The sequence below is a fragment of the Notechis scutatus genome, chromosome 2 (genome assembly GCF_049901735.1).
Source record: "Notechis scutatus isolate UNSWTSFEM ecotype Mainland chromosome 2, rNotScu1.2, whole genome shotgun sequence".
NCBI classification, from domain to species: Eukaryota; Metazoa; Chordata; class Lepidosauria; order Squamata; family Elapidae; genus Notechis; species Notechis scutatus.
In genome coordinates, this window is record NC_142010.1 from 84,062,055 (window position 1) to 84,082,504 (window position 20,450).

General features: G+C 37.0%; 2 protein-coding genes across 12 annotated transcripts in view; both read right to left on the bottom strand.

Annotated features, from left to right (window-relative positions):
* Positions 1 to 5,746, bottom strand: part of MEIKIN (meiotic kinetochore factor) — a 28,900-nt gene extending 23,154 nt beyond the window's left edge. For 4 of the 5 annotated variants that reach the window (XM_087955341.1, XM_087955340.1, XM_087955339.1 and 1 more), the window contains exons 1-4: positions 5,637 to 5,746; positions 4,519 to 4,761; positions 385 to 475; positions 19 to 82 (exon numbers count right to left, since the gene is read on the bottom strand). In XM_087955341.1, coding sequence (XP_087811467.1) covers positions 19 to 82; positions 385 to 475; positions 4,519 to 4,723 — 360 coding nt within the window. In that variant the 5' untranslated portion in view covers positions 4,724 to 4,761; positions 5,637 to 5,746. Of the gene's footprint in view, positions 1 to 18; positions 83 to 384; positions 476 to 4,518; positions 4,762 to 5,404 lie in introns of all 5 variants that reach the window. The other variant, XM_087955338.1, reaches the window with a different exon arrangement.
* An 11,595-nt stretch (positions 5,747 to 17,341) lies between these two features.
* Positions 17,342 to 20,450, bottom strand: part of ACSL6 (acyl-CoA synthetase long chain family member 6) — a 113,370-nt gene continuing 110,261 nt past the window's right edge. For all 7 annotated transcript variants that reach the window (XM_026687451.2, XM_087955333.1, XM_087955332.1 and 4 more), the window contains one exon: positions 17,342 to 19,364. In XM_026687451.2, coding sequence (XP_026543236.2) covers positions 19,224 to 19,364 — 141 coding nt within the window. In that variant the 3' untranslated portion in view covers positions 17,342 to 19,223. The remainder of the gene's footprint in view (positions 19,365 to 20,450) is intronic.

Genomic DNA, 20,450 nt, shown 5'->3' on the forward strand with positions numbered 1-20,450 from the left:
TCTATATTCATTGGTCACCTCAGTACTTCTATATTCATTGGTCACCTCAGTACTTCTATATTCATTGCAATTTAATTCAATCCTATTTAGAAACAAAATGACCGCAATTACATTTTCAGAGGCTATTTCAGATCTTTTCAGATATCTACAAACTTCTTCAGTAAAACAGTAAGTGTATTATGCTTGCTTCTGAGCATTCATTTAATTGAGAATGCTGTTGATAAGAAAGCTGGTAAAGAACACCATTCCCTTAGTATGACGGATTACAGTCCCATCATCCCCAGTCCCCATAGAATTATACTGTTAACACAAAGTGATCTAAAACCTTTCATAATATTAAAACAAAAAAACCTTTAAAAGTCCTGAATGCCTATTATTCCCTACCTTTCTTCAGATGAAAAACAAACCATCTGGGTCACTTCAGAATATTCTTGAATTTTTGGTAATGCTTCTGTAACAGTGCTTTTTATTTTCTCTATGAGGAAAAGTAGATTAGAAGTTACAACAAGAGCAGGAGTAAGGAGGAAAATTGAGTTTTAAGATCTTCAGCATTATTAAGCTCATCTAAAAGTCTTGTATTCACCTAAATGTAAAGGGGGCATAGAGAACCAGTTTGGTGTAGTGCCTAAGTAAGGCATCATACTAAAAACTATGAGACTGTGATCTGCCTTACACACCAAATTAGCTGGGTGATCACTTATTCTCAGCTTAGGAAAGAGGCAATGGCAAATTATTTCTGAAAAACCTTGCCTACTCTCTAAAATTACTTTCTCTTCAAAAGGAGAAGTGCTCCCCCTTCTGGTTACTCAATTTAATTAACTTTCTAAGCAAACCACCTACAGTACACAGAAAGCTTTCATTCTTCCAAGTTTAGCAGACTAATCAAGAGGTGAGTTACTATTCACAGATTGGGAAGAATGTTCTACATATATGGTTGGTGAAGCCTATTCATCATCACATTTCTGGGTTAAACATTGCCATAAATTATTAAAAAAGGAGACCTGGATCAATCACCAAGTTTAAAGCGAGGAACAGCGTGTCTCTCTTCCATAAATTATTATATGTTTATAGCTTGTATAAAAGATATTGCACCTTCTGGATGTGATCACACTTTGCACCTTCTGGATGTGATCACACTTTGCACCTTCTGGATGTGATCACACTTCCCCAGAACTGTAGAACTGTTATCTGGTCCTGGTGTTTGTGTATATTCCTCCTGGAGTCACAGCTGTTCTGAAACAGCACATGGCACTGACTCCAGAAGCCTTCACACAGCTTCTTCTGATGCATTAGTTACAATCTTCCCTGAACTGGAAGGATCTGCTTACATTCATTGAATCACCTTTCATTTGGACTATTGCAATATGCCATCCATGGGGATGACACTGAAAACCATTTGAAAAATTTGACCAGTCCAGAATAGAGTATATGTATATGTATCCATGTATTCATAATTATGTTTTTACTTATACCTATTATCTTGTAAGCAATTGACAAAAACAAACAAACAAACAAACAAACAAACAGAGTGGCTTGGGCAATTATGAGACCCACAAAATTTACTCACATACACACAGCATCACTGCTTTGAGAGCTGCACTGGTTACTAGTTTGCATTTGGGAGCATTTCAAGGGGTTTGTCGTTACCTTTATAAGCTCATAAGCCCTACTCCTGGTTGTATCTATTCATCCATTAAACTTTCAAAAAAGATCACACCGGACCCATGCCATTACTGTACAAGCATGTGTATCTGACCCATGTCCCATGGGCCATATATTAGTAATGTGGCCCCTTAAGAGAGAATAAAAATATTAAAAGAAAGTTTGTTTATGTACATTTAGTATATTCTATATGTGGCCCAAGACCACTTGTCTTCATTCAGTGAAGCCCAGGCAAGCTAAAAGTATAAAGACACCCATGGTATAAAGGCTTTTTTCTGAAGGGCTTTTTAGACACCATTCCTTTTTTCTGGAACAACATATACCTTAGACATCAAATCAGCTTCAGCTTTAAGTTTTCAAAAAGCAACAAAGAACTGGATTTTTTTTTCCAGCTAGCTTTGAGCCCCTTTGCAAGGGAAATGTTTGTACTGGCTGATCAGTGGAGTATTTTACAGGTAGTCCTTGACTTACAGTCACAATTGAGCCCAAAATTTCTATGGCTAAGTTGTTGCGAGTTTTGTCCCTTTTTTCTTGCCACAGTTGTTAAGTAAATCGCTGCGGTTCTTAACTGAGTAATACAGTTGTTAAATGAATCTAGCTTCCCTATTGATATTGCTTGTCAGAAGGCGGCAAAAGGTGACCACGAGACCCTGGGACACTGCAACCGTCATAAATATATGAACCGGTTGACAAGCATCCAAATACTGGTCATGTGACCATGGGGATGTTGCAATAGCGGTGTGAAAAATGGTCATAAATCATTTTCTTCAGTGCTGTTGTAACTTTGAACGGTCACTAAACCAAAGGTTGTAAGTTGAGGACTCTCTGTATTACATTAGTTATAAAGTATCGGTATGTACAATGCTCAGAATTAGTTATGACTAGAGTAGCATGTAAGTCTAATAGAATAAACAACCTATCCATGTAACTAAAACTGAATCAGAAGGCAGTTTCTTATTCCTGAGGTGCTTCTGGAATTCAGAATCAGAATATTTTCCATAAAGCTTCTTAGAAATGTGTGTAGTCCTTGACTTACAACAGTTTATTTGGTGACTGTTCAAAGTTACAGTGGCATTGAAAAAAAGTTACTTGTCCATTTTTCACACTTACGACTATTGCAGCATCTCCATAGTCACGTGATCAAAATCCAGATATTTAGCAACCGACTCACATTTATGACAGTTGCCGTGCCCTGGGCTCTGGAGATTGGACTGGCCCCCATTCTAGCACTCTTTCAGAAGGCCCTGAAAACGTCATTCTGCCAGCAGGTCTGGGGAACCCAGAGCAGGATGGAACCCCTTAAATGGCCAGTATGAATGTGTGTTGTTGCCAGGGTGAGGGGGTGGGGGGGTATTTTATTTATTTTCCTATTATTTTTCTTTATTTCTTTTATATTGTGCTTTTATGTCCTTACAAACCACCTTGCGTCATCATGTGTGAGTAAGCGATAATATAAATTTTCTAAATCAATAAAAAAATCAGATTCACTTAACAACCGTGTTACTAAATTAAGAACTGCAGTGATTCACTTCACCACTGTGGCAAGAAAGGTCATAAAATGGGGCAAAATTCACTTAACTGTCTCAGTAACAAACATTTTGGATTCAATTGTGGTCGTAAGTTGAGGATTACCTGTATTCAAGAAAAAATAAGGACGTGCAGGCTGTTAACCAAATGCAGTATATATTACACCCATTTCAGGCCTAAGAAAATCCAGGTAGACCTCCCCTTCCCCATAAACTTTCTTCCCTCAAACTGTCCAGCACACAGTGCTTTTCTTCATCCAAAAACTATCAGCCTACACAAAATGAAAATTGTAATCTCAGTTTTACCAATATGAACCCATTTTTTTAAAAAAAAACAAACCAAGGCTCTTTAAACGTTTGAATCCTAGATAAACACACTTTTGTCACATTCCATCCTATTGTGCTCTTATTCCAAAAGTTGTCTAGGACTAGTTGGGGTGTGTGTGTGTTGTTTGTCTTCCAGTTCAAACCTAGATCGCAATTCAAAGAATAATCCATTTGCAGTTATAGTACACATGGCAATAAGCAAGCCACAAAGTATATTGTGGAAGAAAGTTCCTAATAAAACACATACGGCTGTGATGTAACTAGAACTTACAGTATTTCTCTTAAAGCTAAGCAGAAAACAACTCCCAACACTCTCCTGACTCGGATTGCAGAAGGAAACTATTTGGAAAGTACAAACTGTTCAGGAAACGGAAGCATAGAGATGAAATGAGGCCTCACCAAACCACCTGATTCTTACACATGAATCTTCAGACCTCAAAAAGAACTAACCATGACTGCCCTGTATATTTTTATGAAATCCAGGGCCTTATAAAATCAGGAGTGCACAACATTTCAACTTCAGACCTTCACCCTTAACTCAGGGAAGGCCAGAGGATGAGATGCGACATTTAAAAAATATCTTGCCTCAAAACTTGAAGTTGCCTCTTCAGATCTTTTGAGAGGATTTCAAGTGATTCTAATAACTCTAATAATGACTTTGTATCTACATTAGGCAAGATTCAATTTACCACAGTCCAGGAACTATAAGCAATAAATCCATTTATTTCATACAGAAAAAAACATTTTTGTGAAAAATCTTGAGGCTTAGAGCTGTATTGTTTTCCTTCTATACATTAATTGAAAATCAATTAAACATAAGTAAATGAGATGGAAACAAACCATATCATTCAACTACTCCCTTTATATTGTAGAGAAATGTTCAAACTAGATCATATCTTCTTCAGCCTTCACATCTTCTAAAAGCTCTCTATAGTGATCAAAAAAGTACAAACAGATTATACAGTCTGAATAAAAACACTTTAAATTTTCATAAAGATCTCACCTTTTTTTTTACCAATAGTACTTTTCACTTGAGGATCACAGCTAAACTTAGAAAGCAGATCTGGGTGCTCCTGAGATGCTTTGGCTTTGCTCTTCATTCTGACCATTGCAACAGATGCTGTTTTAGAAGGCAACGGAGAAGCACAATATGTTTTCTTTTGCATATGCCTGTTCCCGGAATATGAACGTAATTTCATCCAATCCATCTTTTTTTGGTCTGCTTTTCCTCCTTTAGAACTGCTGTCTAAAAGGAAAAGAAAATAAGACAAAATCTAAGTCAAATATAAGCCAAGGCATCTTTCTGAAGCCTAATGATCTTCAGATATTCTGGTTGTCAATACTTGCTCTACCCAAGCCAAGATGGCTCAGGAAACAGCAACTAAAGTACAACAAACCTTCACACAAAAAGAACAAAAGGGTATCATTTCTGAGAATCCAACTTAATGTGCCCTAAAAAAGAGAAATAAGGATTTGACTAGGACTTTCTTGAGAAGGGAGTTGGTCTGAAGACTTCATCCAACTAACTCTATTATGCTATCCAGGAGCTGCAACAACTAACTCCGAATCTATTATTTCTACAATGAAGTCAAATACCAATTTTCCTCCAAGAGAAAGTGCCCCAAAATGTATTTTCTAGAGGAATATTGTTTGTTATACAGACAAGTAACTCAAGAGATACAGTTAGGTTTGCATTAATATATGCTACTTTGAGGACACTCTCAGGAAACGATTGAAGAGCTGAAGTGCACATTTAGCCAATATAGGGAGAAAAGCAGAACAGCCAAGAATCAGCAGATGAAGAGATGAACAGATAACAGATAATCAGAGTTGGAAGGGACCTTATAGGTCATCTAGTCCAAGCCATTTCTGACAAATGGCAGTCCAACCTCTTCTTAATGAAGCCGTGGGAGAAGGATGCTTGGATGCAATTATAACTCCAGACCTAATTATAAATTATAAACCCAGATCCGATTATAAAGATTGGGCCCAAGCTGAGATGACACAGGTGATGCAGGTGAACAAACTGCCTCGTTAACGTGACCGCCTGGTTTTAGGGAAAGGTAGCAAAAGCTATCCCAAAAGTATAACTCTGAAAAATATTAGCGAAAGGACGACAACCTCGTGTTCGAGAGTTCCTGTGACCACAAACGATTCTACCTCATAACCCGCCGCCCGCCTCATTAGCTTTCTTAATAACAGACTGAGGGTCCTTTCCCGTGGGGGGAGGGGAGGGCAAAAAAAATAAATATCTCGGCATTCTAATAGGCAGCTACTTTTATCCAATCACCGCTCAGGAACGAATCCAATGATCCTATGGGAGTCCTCAACCCGCCCCCTTTCTCGGTCTCATTTGTTCAGCTCGCGAAACCGCCGTGGCTGCACGTCAAGTGAGAAGAATCTGCAGAATGGCTTCGATCGAATCAAGAGCCCGGTTGCTGATACTCTTTATTTGATTGACTTGTACACGTGCGTGCTTTATCATGCGTCTCACTTGTTAGTGTGATGCTTTCCAGATGCGTTTGGTGGCAGAGCCCGTTATCCTTTCAAAGCGGGAAGTAATTTCTGCGAATTAAGAGAAGTGTTAAAAGAGTTTGAAGAGTTCATTTCCGACAACTCCTACAATTTGGCTTGTTGTATTTATTATTATCTCTTTGCACAACCTAACGTAGAATTCTGGCTTTCTAAATACCGGAAGACTCTGTATTTCTTTATACTCCTACCTTCTGTTACTCAAGGAAATGTCTTTGTCGGGGCAATAGGCTGACTCTGTAAACCGCTTAGAAAGGGCTGTAAAGCACTGTAAAGCGGTATATAAGTCTAAGTGCTATTGCTAGTATTCAACTAGAGATTTGGGGCTTTTCTCTCCCAGGAGCAAAAAATGGCTGTGTACATGTGAGAAGGAATACATCCTTGTAGATCCAAATGCTGAACACGGGACAATGCATATGTATTTACTTTTAAATTATATTTAAATGTTTAAATATAATTTAAACATTTTATTTACTTGAATTTAAATATTTTACAGCCTTCAGAAATAAATATTTTTACTTATTTTTCAACATTATTAGTTTTATTTTTACCCAGCAACAAGAAGAAGATACTATGACCACTGTCTCAATATAGTGAAATTCCCCAGGACAGGAACTAAGAGATAGTTTTTTTCCTGATTTGTGGCATGCCAGCATGTTTCGTATGTTAGAAAGATGCATGTAGTAGAATATTGTCAAGACAGCTTGGCAGGATTTCAGGAAGGAATATGTGCTAGCCTACTTGAATTGGTCCTGGGACTGCAAACAAAACATAGGTGCTTCCCTTTAGCTATGGCATATCAAAACTACGTGGAGTCTAGTTTTGCTTCCCTTGTAATCTCTTCTGAAATTTGACCCTTGGTAATGTTGCCTAAGAGAAGATTGAGGGTTCCATTCTGAAATCTTACCTACGTTTGGTTATAAGCTCATGGAACCAATTTCTAATGAAACATATATAGGGTTGTAGGTATGTATGCAGCAGACAAAAGCCAGAATCTTGTTAAAGGATTTGGTTTTTATATATTATATAAGATTGATAAATGATATGTAATTTATGTGATATTATATGAAAGTATGATATGACATTATTAAAGGTTTCCTCTGCCCAGTTGTGTCCAACTCTAGGGGGCGGTGCTGGATTCCGTTTCTGAGCTGAGAGAGCCAAGCATTGTCCAAAGATGTTTCCATGATCATGTGGCTGACATGACTATATGCCAAAGTGCATGAAACACTGTTACCTTCCCACCAAAATGGTACCTATTTATCTACTTGCATTTTGTTACTAGGTTGGTAGAAGCTGGGGCAGCAACGGGTGCTCACCTCATCATGCAGTACCCTAGGTCTCAAACTGCCAACCTAATCGACAAGCCCAGTGTCTTAACTAGGCCACTGCACCTTATTATGCTATATTGTATGTTATAATTAAATATATTTATCATATCACACCACATCCTATATCATGTTATAATGACTTTTAGGGATAAAAAGAGAGCACCCAGTTCTTGAATCATTCTGTGTCAGGCAAGGCAATTTCAATTCCTGGAAATTCCATTCCTAATGCCTGGCCAGTTTTGCAATTAGAATTTGCGTTAATGAAGGTCTGTGGGACAGCACATGAATATGGGAGCTGTTGAAAAATGCACCATTTAGGGGATAAGCCAATTAGGAAAGTTTAAAGCAGAATCAGTTCTATAAAACATTTATTGATTCAAAATATAAAAACGAAGTACTTCAGAATATATTAAAAAAAACATACAATAAACCCAAGGCTTATCTTTTTCCTTTAAAATAGTATTATTTAACGTCCATCTAGATCTTCTTCTTTGTCCTTTCTATTTAATTGTCATTGGATTGTGATCTGCCCAAGTACTTGTTTCAATATTTATTTCTTGAATATTAGTTAACAATTCTGTTAACATCCATATCATATCGATTCTGGACCATGATAAGTGTCTATTTGAGTAGAAGGTGTATTGTTTTAGCATTTCTTTCTCTCCATGTATCTTTTAAGTTTATTTCATCTACCATTTTAACAAAAGATTTAGGGAGAGTCTTTCTGTTTTGCTTTATTGTTTTCTGTGCTGTATAGTCCAGTTTGTTGTCTACAATTCCATTAAAATCTCCCATCATAACTATATTAGCATAGTCCAGTTCAATTATTTTCATATGTAATTTTTTATAAAATTCTTCTTGTTTGTCATTTGGGGCATAGATTGCAATCAGGAGTTATTATTATCCATTATTTCCACCATTAGTATTCTTCCATCGTCATCAGTATAACTCAATTTCGCAGCGAGAGCCTCCCCGCCGGACCCTCCGCTCATCCTGCCAGGGCCGCGCCAGAGCCGTAAGGGCTGGGCAAAGCTGGGAAAGTGAGCCGCGGGTGTGTGTGTGCCTCCTGCCCCTCGTTCCCAAATCTCGCCCGGGCTGGCGGGCGCTAACCTCGCTGCGTTCTCCCCCGTCGGGCTACGGGTGGTGGTTGTTTCCGCTGCGGCGGCTCAGACCCGCTGCTGCTGCTCCGCAGCCGCCCGCCTGGCCTTTCTTTGAGGTGGAAGAGCTCGCTGGGCTGAAGGGAGCGGCGCATCAGAGGCGCGCAGCGTAGGGAGGTCGGGGAGGAACGGAAGAGGCCTCGGGAGATTAGCCTCCCCACGTGGAGTTGGGCTGCCCTCTCGGGCAGGGGAGGCTTTGTAAAATAATTCGCTTTACCTTCAAAAGCAAAGGGAAGACGGGAGCGCCTGAAGCCAAGTGTCTCCTCAGGGCCCGGTTGCAGGGAGGAGCCCTGACTGGCCGCACGTGGCTGCGCCAAACGCCGCGGCAGCAAGGGAGAAGGGAAAGCAACGGTGGCCCGAACCCGAAGGTCTCCCGAATATCCAAGCTGTCGCCGCCCGCCCACCCACCCGAGGATGCAAGGGGGAGAATTAAGTCACCCCCGAAAAGACATCCTAGCCGTTTTTTCGGGGGTCAAAAAAAAAATAAGGCCCGGCCTTATTATGTGAGAAACACGGTAGATAACAATGAAAATTCAAAATTGAAGGAAAAAACCATAAACATACACAAAAGAGAAAAAGTTGTAAAATCCTAAAAAAGATGGAAAAGTGAGGAATAAAAAGCTAAAAAAAAAAAGGAAAAATTCTTCAGGTTCTTCAACACCTTAATCCAATTAAAAGGTCTCAAATATAAAAGGCTGCATAAGAGAGAGAAAAAAAAGCCAGGAAGATAAAAAGAAAGAAAAAACCAGTATTGGAGGTAGATGGAAAAACAAAAGTACCAGAAAGGCAGAAAGAGAAAAAGAAAAAAAGGCTACTCCCTTAAAAAGAAAAGGAAGGGAATCATTAATACTAAAACCTTTCTTTTAAAATAAAAAGCAAACGTAAAAATTTAACTTCCAAAGACAAAAAAAAAAAGCAAAGACAAGTTCCAAAGAACTAAAAATCCAAATAGCTATTTCAAAAAGTAAACTGTTGAGGAGGGGTAGCACATCTTAGGAAAAATCAAGAGAACACACTGCACTTTGTTTAGTTATCCAAGGCTCTTGTTATAACACTCTTCTCCAGAAACTTATCACCTTTTCTTTTCCTATAAACTTCAACACCAGACTCTAGCTGTTGATAGAAACCCAGAAGAGCACCTGCAATAATACTCTCCCATGCTCTTCCCTCTATCTTATCAAAAAGCAATGTCCTTGAAAAAAAGTCTCAGTTCTTTCTTTCTCAGCTTTGTCTGGTCACAAGAGAAATAGAATATTTCCAAGCTTCCAGTTGGCAGTGTTACAAAGTTTCTTTGCTTTCACTTCCCCCTCCTTTTCCAAGCAAAATATAATAAGAATTAATAAAAGAAAAGAAAAAGATATTTTTAAAAAAGAAATAACTAAAAGGGAGTCTCTAGCCTAAAATGTTACAAAATCAAAAAGGAGAAAAAAATAGATGGAAAAGAAAAAACCAGTCCAGTTTCAAAATATAAGATCATGTATAGAAAATCCAGCAATGAGAAAAAAAACATTACTTTGACATTCCTGTTTAAAATCGCTGCTTAATCACTTCTGTCAAAAACTTTTACAGATTCTTTCTTTTCCTTAGGGTGTCCTTTCAGATCTTAGAATAAAGAAAAAAGTTCTCACCAAACCGGCACACTCTCTCTTTCTGTTCTTTGTTTCGGAGCTGTCCCAACTTCAGCAGCTTTAATGGCTGCCTCTTTGCCGCTGGCAAGAAGAGCTTCTCCTGGATCTACCAGGGACTTTGTGGTATCCCTGGGATCGACAGGATGCGCTCTTCACTTTCACCTTCTCTTCAGGACGGTTTAGATCTGATAGGACCATCCAGGAGCAAAGATATTGGCAGCGATCTCAGACCTCCAAGATCGCATGCCGTATCGTCGCGATGCCAGCTCCACCCTCCCCAAACTTATTTCCATATATATTCCATTCATTTTGTGCACTTCTTCTTTTCCTTCTTTAGTATTTGTATCCAATCCGATTGTCCAGTAATTTATTTCAACCAGCATCTTTTATATTTAATTTTAGTAGTCAATGTCTATAAGTCTTTATTTCCAAGTTTTATTTGATTTACTTCTTTTCAAACTCCTTTTCAAAGCCACCAATCAATCCCAATCTTCACGTATCACTTTACTATAATGTTTTAATATTCCACTTTTCAGGTTTTTATTTTGTTGTAATAGAATTCCTCTTATTTCATTTCACTTTCCAATTTTAAGTGGACCAAACACTTTTCAAAAAAAGTCACTAAAATTTTTCCTTTACCATTAGGTGGCGCTCTTAATTCAATTTCCACTTTCCACCTTTTATCCCTTTTGTAAGCTTTTATTAATTTCGCTAATTCCCAATTATTAGCTATTATTTCTTTTTAACAGTCAATTCCAGCATTTGATCAATGCCTATTTAGCTCCAAAATCCATATAATTATCCAATTCAGTTTCCAAATTTGTTATAGTCAAATGTTTTCCTCTAAATTTTTCCACATCCAATTTAATTCTTTTCAAAGTCCAAAGTCCAATTTCTTAAGTTTCCAATTTTCCCCTCTCTCTCTCAGGTCGCCGCTTCTGCAATCTTTAACAAAAATTCTTTCCTTTAATTCCAGAGTTACCTTTTAATGTCCAGATATTTTGCCTGATCCACACACTGTTCACAACTTCACTGCTCTTGTACAACCTTGTTTCCCGGTTAGGTTTCTGTCTTCAGGGTGGCCATTTTAGACCACCGCTACAGCCTGTCTTCGGAGGGAGTGTTCCTAGCCAGGGAGGGGAGATGTGGCTCCCCTCGACCTGGCAGGCAGTCTCCCCCTATTTCATCCCCCCTACAGGGTGGCTTTGGGACCCTCCAACAGGTACAGTACAAATTGAAGCCACGCACAATCACGGGGTCCGATTCATCTTCGATGGAAGCACCACCAGAAGACCTGAACCCAAGTTCATTTTATAAGAACAGAAATAAATTAAAAATGCAGGATTTTTTTTCTATTAAAATGTGAAGATCTGAGATCTGACAGATCATACAGCTCCTTAGCCTTTGCATTATTAAGGGCTTGCCTTATAGTATTTTCCCTTATGTACAACCAAAAAGTAACATTCTCTATCTTCTGAATACAGTATTGTCAGACACTAAAGGAGAAAATAAGCAGAACAGTTATTTCAACTTTGTTATTTTAAAGACATTTGAAAAAAAGCTATACATTTTTATAATACTGTCAAATTACCAGAGAAGTTCAAAAATTGTCTTCATTTTCAATATTGAAATATAAGTTCCAATATGATTTCCCTGAGTTCACTTCCAAAGTGTACTTGTGGATATTTTTTTAAAAAAAGAAAAGTCCACACATTTTAAAACAGGTATTCATTTCTGAACAATTCATTATTGAGTCCATAGACAGATTATTGGAATAAAACAGAATTTTAAAAAATATTTTATTTGTCAGTCAAGAGGAATATTAACAAATTTGATAAACTTGACAATTTTTTTTTACAAAATAAAAGTCTGCATCTTCCCCTCTGCATTTTTAAGTGTATAGTACACAGATATCCCAAAATTGAAACAAAAAATGATTAGTTACAGATACTTTAATTGATCATTGACATTTGTAATCTTCACTTTTTGTTAAAAATAGATTAACTGTAAATGGCTGCTTGCAGTTTATTTCAATGCAGATATGTTGTCCTGTTGCATGATAGAAAAGTATGGTGAGGTGCTGTTATCTCACAGAAAAAAAAACTGGAAAACAACTTACGTATTATTTTTCTTCCTGGTTTTCTCGCTTACAACCAGGGTGTATAGCTCGGTGCAGAAGAGCGCAGGACTTATGCTATTTAGTGTTTCTCAGGAAGCTATCATTTTGGTATATTTGGATCCTCATGCAAGATTAAAAGTTGCACGTGCTGAAATGTCTCTTTTCTAAACATACTAAGGCAGCATTAATTTTGTTCTCTCTTAAAGCTGCTGTTTGTTTAATGACTTCTTATTTTCACATTTTAATGATCTAACAGCTCTGTGTGTATTCAAAAGTAAACTACAATGTGTTCAGTAGGACATACGCCCTGGTAAAATGGGAAAGAATTTCTACCTGAATATAATGCAACAAAAATACATTAATATTTTTATGATGTTCTGAAGTTGTTGCCCAGCATAATAGTTGCATTATTTGTTTCAGGATGTTGAGATTAATCTCAAATCCAGGAAATTGAACCCAACTGAGCTTGCTTTGGACAAATTGGAAGAGCTGCTGCATCACCCATAATAGAAAGATGCTATCATGGAAGGACAGAAGATTAGCCCTGAAAACCCTAACGGTGGAAATGTTCAAGAACACGACATGTTACAAGTGGCAACTCTGCTAGTATAGACTGAAATGGAGAATTCTGGAAGTAATGTTGAGACCACTAGATCCCAAATCCCCTCAATTCTTTGGATTGATTTTCTAACTGATTTATTCAGAACTACATTTTTTTCTTATTTAATTATTAACTTCTACAAAATAAGAACTACTTTAGCAACTGTTTTGAAGTTGCCTATTTTTAAATTGCATTTGTTTGCCTTCAGTTGAACAGCAAAAGGTAGCAATTTTTTTTTGGGGGGGAATAGTTAAGCAAAATTCTCCCACAGTAACAGCAGGAATGAATACCTTGGTTTAGATTAGAAGGGTGAGCAGTTTTTTTCAGCATCCTTGATGTGGAAATGAGCATAAATCAAGATATATGCTCATGTAGTATTTAAAAATAAATAAATAAATATGCTTACTTAAGGAATGAAGTCTCCTATCCTCTTGATAGGAACTACTTTTAGTCTATTTGGCTTTACTATTTTGCTTAACCTGTCTAGCAAATTAGGAAAATAGAATGAATATGCTCAATCCTCTCACTTATGCAGAAATAATCACTAGGAAGGAATTTTTTTCTTCAGCATTGACTTGAGTATTATTATTTTTATTTTGGATATTTGGTGTATTTGCTCATGTGTTTGTTTTTAACAGGAATTGTTACAATCATCTATATCAGAGCTGTCATCCTGGCCCATGGGCCAGATGGATCGTGTGCTGGCCACACCCATGCCCAGTTTAGCGAAGGAAGGAAAAGTCCTGATATGTCATGTGACACCACCATGACTACGTCAGTTTGATACCCCTGATCTAGAAGCTACACTTTTGCAACTTTTTCTAGTGTGGACTGATATAATTCTAGTGCAGCCTCATCTCCTTTAGATGTGTTAGGAATTCAACACCTACAATTCTTCAGCTAACATACAGCTGAAGATTTCTGGGAACCATAGCACTACCACATCTGCAGAAGATTAAGTTTGGGGAATGACAGTATTGTTTAATCTGATTTCCTGTAACACATGAAGCACAAAGCAGAGTGGAGTGAAAAGTAGATTGATTTAATTTTTTTAAAACTAGGCTTTACAGCATGTTTGCTGCTCGAGCACTGAACATAACCAAAATGACAAAAAGTTTGCTTCCTTCCACCTTTGTTATCAGTAACTTTGAAGGTTAAAAAAAGATTTTTTAAAAAAGTATTGTTGCTTTCTACTGAGGAACATTCCCAATGAATAAAAGGATATTTTGGTTTATAAAAGGGCCACAAGCAAAGTATGATGTTTCTATTAGTTAGCTGTTCTAGATCCACATTGTGGAAAGTTCAAATTGAAGGATGACAGATTAAATTAAGTTAGAACATGTAGCACGCTGGCATACTGTCATTTAGAGGCATGTAGCCTTAAGGCAAATTCTACCAAGCAACAACCGTTCTACCTTTAGTGCAAGTTCAATGAAAACTGTGTAAGAGGAATGTAAAGAAAGCAAAACAATGTGCAACTACAGTATGAGCCATCTGTATAATATTTTCCATGAGACATCAGCACATCTGTTAAATTCCTCAATTTCATGCAAAAATAGTATATTCTTCTAAAATTTACATTCATTTCATATAAGTTTATTTACATATAGATAATTAGTTTGTGCTTTCCACACATTGAAAACTAAACAATATTTTTTCAAGTTGATTTGATTCATTCCAAGAAAACTGAAGCTATTTTCTGATATATGCATTAATAATTTAATTTTTAAAAATGGAATTTTGTTATTCTTACCAGCAATGTGCCATAAAACTTTTGTAAAGGATTTTCTGCTTCTCTTTCATGTAAAATAAACTCATATTTCAGTTCAGGTTTTTTTATTTCCCCAAAAATATTCTATAGCCCGAGTGAAGCTTTAAATTTTACTTATGTAACCTCATTGATATTTTGGAGGAAAAGGTGTTTTAGCAGTATACTGTATATTTATAATGAAAAACAATGCAACATTTTTATAACTGGAGTAGCCCATTTTTCTTGTGAGATCAGTCTCATCTCTTATTCATTCCTGCATGTTTTTCACTCAACAGGATTGCAAACTGATGACATCACAAAGCAAATACACTAACACAACATTTCTAGTACACAGGTATCAAACTCGCGGTGACGTTTCGCAACATTTTTTCTCTTTATGGAGCTGGGGTGGGTGTGGCCTGTGTGTGACACATCCAGCCCGCGGGCCGCCAGTTTGACACCCCTGTTCTAGTATGTAACTCAAACATCCACCAGACGTAATTTACTTATGCAACTGCAAGTTATTAAGCAATGAACATCCACCTATGATTCATTGAAGGGAGAATGGCTGTTTTTATGATGAGCAGGATTTCATTATCACTATGAACCCAATTTTAGTTTACTGGTATGTAAATTCAGACTGATGAACTAGTCCCTTTGTCCTTAGTATTGCTTCTAGTGATATATTGTACAGCATATTGATAGCATTTTAGACTCAAATTATTAATGTTGGCACCAGCATTCTAATCTGGAATAATTAGAACTTTTCTAAGAGATTCCACACTTGTAAAGTTACAGTAGTCATACATGCTTAATAAAACTGGTTGATAACAAATATTGCAATTCAAATAAAGCTGATATTTAATAGAATGCAAATGTATTCCTTTGAACACCAATGGCTCAAGCGACATATGGCTATTTAATTAGATGTTTTCATTAGGTCCCTTAGATATTTTTTCTATATATCTATTTTTAAAAATTGGGCCAGGTGAGCAGACAAAATCACTTAGGAACCTCCAATGCACCTGCTGTCCACCTGAGATAAGCAGGTAGAAAGGTTTTATATGAGATCAGCTATGTGCAGGCAAATGTAACAGTGGTGAATAAAGACATTGATAAGCAGCATTCAGCCTCCACAGGGGGCAACATCTAGTCAACCTTAGCTGGTCACAAACAAGTTATAATTGAATCTAGTCAATCTTAGCTGATCTCAAACAAATTAGAATTGAACCTAGACAATACATGAGTGAGAAAACACCAAGAGGCTTCAGGGTTTTAGGCTAGCCTGGAAAATAAATAATAATAATCCTTCACTGGAATAATAGTCTGTATGATAACTCTCTAAACTACAGTGTTCTGATTTGGCTAAATTCATGAAGTGATTAAGAATTAGCTTGGACGCAAAGTGGATTTTGATCTTTTGATCCTTCACTTACATAGAACCATGAGAATGTTCTGCTGGTTCAGTCTTCTGCACATTTTTCCCAGCAGATCTTGTCACATTTTGAAAAAATCAAATGTGAGCAGAACCATCCATAGCAGATATGTCCAACCCACAGCCCTTGGGCCCTAGATAGATAGTAATGTGGCCTTTTAACTTTATTACATGATTTATATACATAAAGTATATATTTTATATGTGGCCCAAAACAATTCCTTTTCACTCAATGAGGCCCAAGCAGACCAAAAGATTGGATAGCCATAATCTACAGTATTTCAGATGCAGATATAACCATAGCATTTGTGAAAGGATATTACAGTATGCATTATTGCCAGATTTATTTTCAGTCCCTCTTTTAATGATCCCTAGCATGAAATGTGCTTTTTTCTCCGCTGAGGAACTATCATTTGACATCTTTATGAAGCTATCCATTAGGCCCAAGTTCTTGATTAGTTACAGAAAGCTCAGCCCTTTTTAAAAAAAGCATATGTTTCTTAAAGGTGATCCTGAGTACAACAGAATACAGTTCAATCACTAGATTGTTAGGATGTTCTAAGATTGTCTTTAAAACAGTTCCAGTAACTGTTGGGGGTGGGAGGAGAGGATGTACAACTGAAATCAATGTATTACTTTGCATAAAAAGGATAATCAAGCAAACAATTTCCTCTTGATAAGAACATTTTAAGATGTTGCTTAATTTATTCTTTAAATCAAAATTTTATTCAGATAGATTATACCCAACACATTCCTATCTACTGTTTTAAATAATGGTAAACCTTTAATAAATATATAAGATTGTACTTATAATTCTAAGTAAAAGAGGTCATGTCAGACATTTCTGGCAATGCTGAATTTATGTAATCAAAATAATATAGAGCTTAGTCTGTATGCCGTTTTCTCAAAATATTAGGTTTTTGGGGAATTTAACATTAAAATAATTATCTCCAGGCATTATAGCAATCTAGCTAAAAAGGTACAGATATATTTCTATGTCTTCCTGCAATGAATATACAAAAAATTAAAAGTCTCCTTTATCTATTATAAAATTACAGCTGTTTGGATCTAAATTAATGGAGCTACTAGCCACTTTTCAGTGAAGATTTTAGAACTATACCAGCCTGTCTTAAACATACTATATGCTGAACTCCAGCTCTCATAAACCCCAACCAGTATGGCTATGAAACCTATCTGGGGAATTTGTACAAACCATATTAATCTTCACAGTCTGTATTGATCAGTTTAGAGGGCACAGCTGAACAACAAATTCTGAAGTATGAAGTAAAATCTTTTAGTTAGGCAATGAAGAGAAAGGGAAAGGATTGGAAAAGACACACAAAGAGTACTTTTTGCAACAAGACTACTGCAACAAATGGGCAGATTTCTTTTAAAGAGTATCTTAGGTAATTTAGAACAGATATGAATAAATGCCCTGCCTATATTTTCCATTTATTCATTGTGTCCCATTTTTTAAAAACTGAATTTTAGGTATGAATATTCCAGCACAATTTAACTCAATTTCAATCACTACTTTAGCACTTTGAACTTTGAATAAACCATAAAAAAGAATAAAAAATGAGACTTGCCTCAAAAATTAATTATACTAACAATTCTACAGCGCCACATCTTATTTAGTATGTTTAGTATGATTTTGCTTTCAAGTATGTAGAATCAAACCCAATAATATTAAGTTTCAATTTCCACAAAAGAACTAATGTCTTATGCATATGGGTCAAGCAACCTTTTCTTTTTAGATAGTTTCTCCAGAACAGTTAATTTCTTCACTGAAGCTCTGATATTGATTTACGTGAATTGTTCACAGGCTGAACACAGAAAGGAATTCTCAAACATAGGACCAAAAGTTTTCTAGTTTTCATATTGTATATTCAGCCAAGAATGGAAGTGGATGGCCTACTTTAAAATACCTTCAATCTGTTACTCGAGCCCACCAATTGACTTAGAAACCCCACATCCTCTTTATATCATTTAAAATTATTTCTCCAGAACTCTTGAAAAAGCTTGTCAATGGCTAGAATCCTGAGGCCTTCCATATTTGCTAAATATTAGGTCCCCAATAATCTCAGCAATCTTTACATAAGTGACACTGCTCAAGAGGCTGTAGTGTAATTTAAAGCAATGCAAAGGGAAAATGGGCACTCAATGCCCCCATTCTTCTGTTAAATATCTGGGGGGGGGATATTTAGAGTAGGGGGCATACATGAAAGTTATTCAGCATGTTCACAAAAACCAGATTTCCTTTTATAAATTTCAGTTGGGTAGCTGCCAAAATAGAAAGCAATCAACATCTTTCAAAAGTGTGTCCGGTAAACAAGTCATGCCCATTTTGGAAAGTGAGGCCCTAGAGTGACAATCACAGGTTACTATTAGTCTAGCATGTGGCACTAGCTTCAGCATATTTAATACATATGAAATAAAAGTTATTCCTGTGTGATTACCCCCGACAAATTCAACTTTTGTATGCAGAGCATAACAGCTGCCATTTAAAGAACAATTACACAATTCCAGCTTTCAGTTCTGTATCAGGTTAATAGATTTATTGTGGCTTTGAGCATCGAAGAATATTTGAGGTAGACTACTAGCCTTTGTCAGATATCTCCCTGGAATTTTAAGAGCTCAGTTGCAATGAGGAATTCTTGGTTACATATGCACTCAGTGGTACTTGGGAGGACAAACTCTTAAAAAGAAGATGTGTGCATGATGTATACCTGTGAATCAGGGCAAGAACCTCCTGCTTCGAAAGAGTTCTTAGTAGTACCCACCCAGAGAGACATCTGGAAATCCTACAGATCACACGGCTGAATCCAGATTTAGAGGAGCATCACACAAAAAGCAGATTTTTTTTTTCCTGTTTGCTAAGGGAGTTTTTCACGCATTAATAAAGAAAGGCCTGTCAAAATAGTTTCAAGGAGTGGAACTTTTAAAAAGTTTTAATTGTTGTCCAGTATGGGCTATGCAATCTTCTAGGACCTAGAACTAGATGGCAAAGTATTATTCAGTGACCGTGTCTTCAGACAGCAGAAGGCTCATGTGGAAAGACAGATGCTTATTCATGTCAACTGCATCCTTCCCATTTTCAAAATTATCCTAATATTGCTACAGAGTACATTATTCTGAAGAACCTTCCTGTGCTGTCAGATGGAGATACTTGAATAAAGGTCTTCTATTTGTTTCTTGAAGTATTCTCTCAGCTCTGGTCGCCTGGCTTTTAATGTAGGTGTCAACAGACCATTTTGTACTGAGAACATTTCAGAGTGGATGAAAACTGCTTTAACCTGAAATTTTAACAAAATGGAACAAAATTATATAGGTATAAATGGATCAAAAGGAAAAAATTAAAACCAAATCCTTATCGGAAAACTCCACTTGGTTGCTTCCTGAAATTTGCCGATAAATTGTGGATTTTATCAGGCAAAACAAATATAACTTATACAACCTTTCTAAATACAATTACATTTCATTGAGTCCAATTGATGAAATATGAATATAATTGTTTTATTCTGGTTTTGTATGAAGCAAGCCCTTTTGATCTACAGTTCATGCTTTATTTTTATTGTATAATCACTGACAGATGTTTGTAGTTGACCATTATTTTATTAAAAGACAGATGAGTCTGTTACTGTCATTTTGGGCAAGATATACATTCATTTTAGATTGTTTAAACCTGAGTTCATTTGCTTCACTCGTTTCCCAGATTTTCCTAAAATTTATTTTGCTACCAATCTGTATCTTTTCATTTAGGAATCTGCATTTTTCCCTGTGAGTAAAAGCTATGAAAGTCTGCTTCATGCTCCCTCAAAGTCCAGAATCCTTAGTACAGTTACACCAGTGGTTCTCAAACATTTTCAGCCCACCGCCCCCTTTGTGCTACAAACTCATCCACAGTGCCCCCCACCCAGGGGTGGGATTTAAATTTCTGTGGGTGTGGCCTAATTTGAGGGTGTGGCTTGCTGGTCATGTGACTGGGTGGGCATGGCTTGCTGGTCATGTGACTGGCTGGCGTGGCTTGCTGGCTGGGGGTGGCTTGCTGGTCACATGACCGGATAGGTGTGGTTTGGTGGTCATGTGACTGGGTGGGCATAGCCAGGTGACTGGCAAACCAAATACAAGTGGTCCTCACTTAATGGCCGGTTGTTTAGCAAGTGTTCTAATTTATGACTGGCCTCCCCAGAGCTACTTGATCTGTTTTTGGAGTTTTAACAGCCATGCACACACATACACACACACTCCCTTCTAACCCAGCTGGAGCAGGTCATTGGACTAGAATCGGCAAAGCATCTCTGATTAGATTCTAGTAGTGAATAAAATCTAATCAGAGATGCTTTGCCGATTCTTGTTGATTTGTTTTATTTTTATTTCTT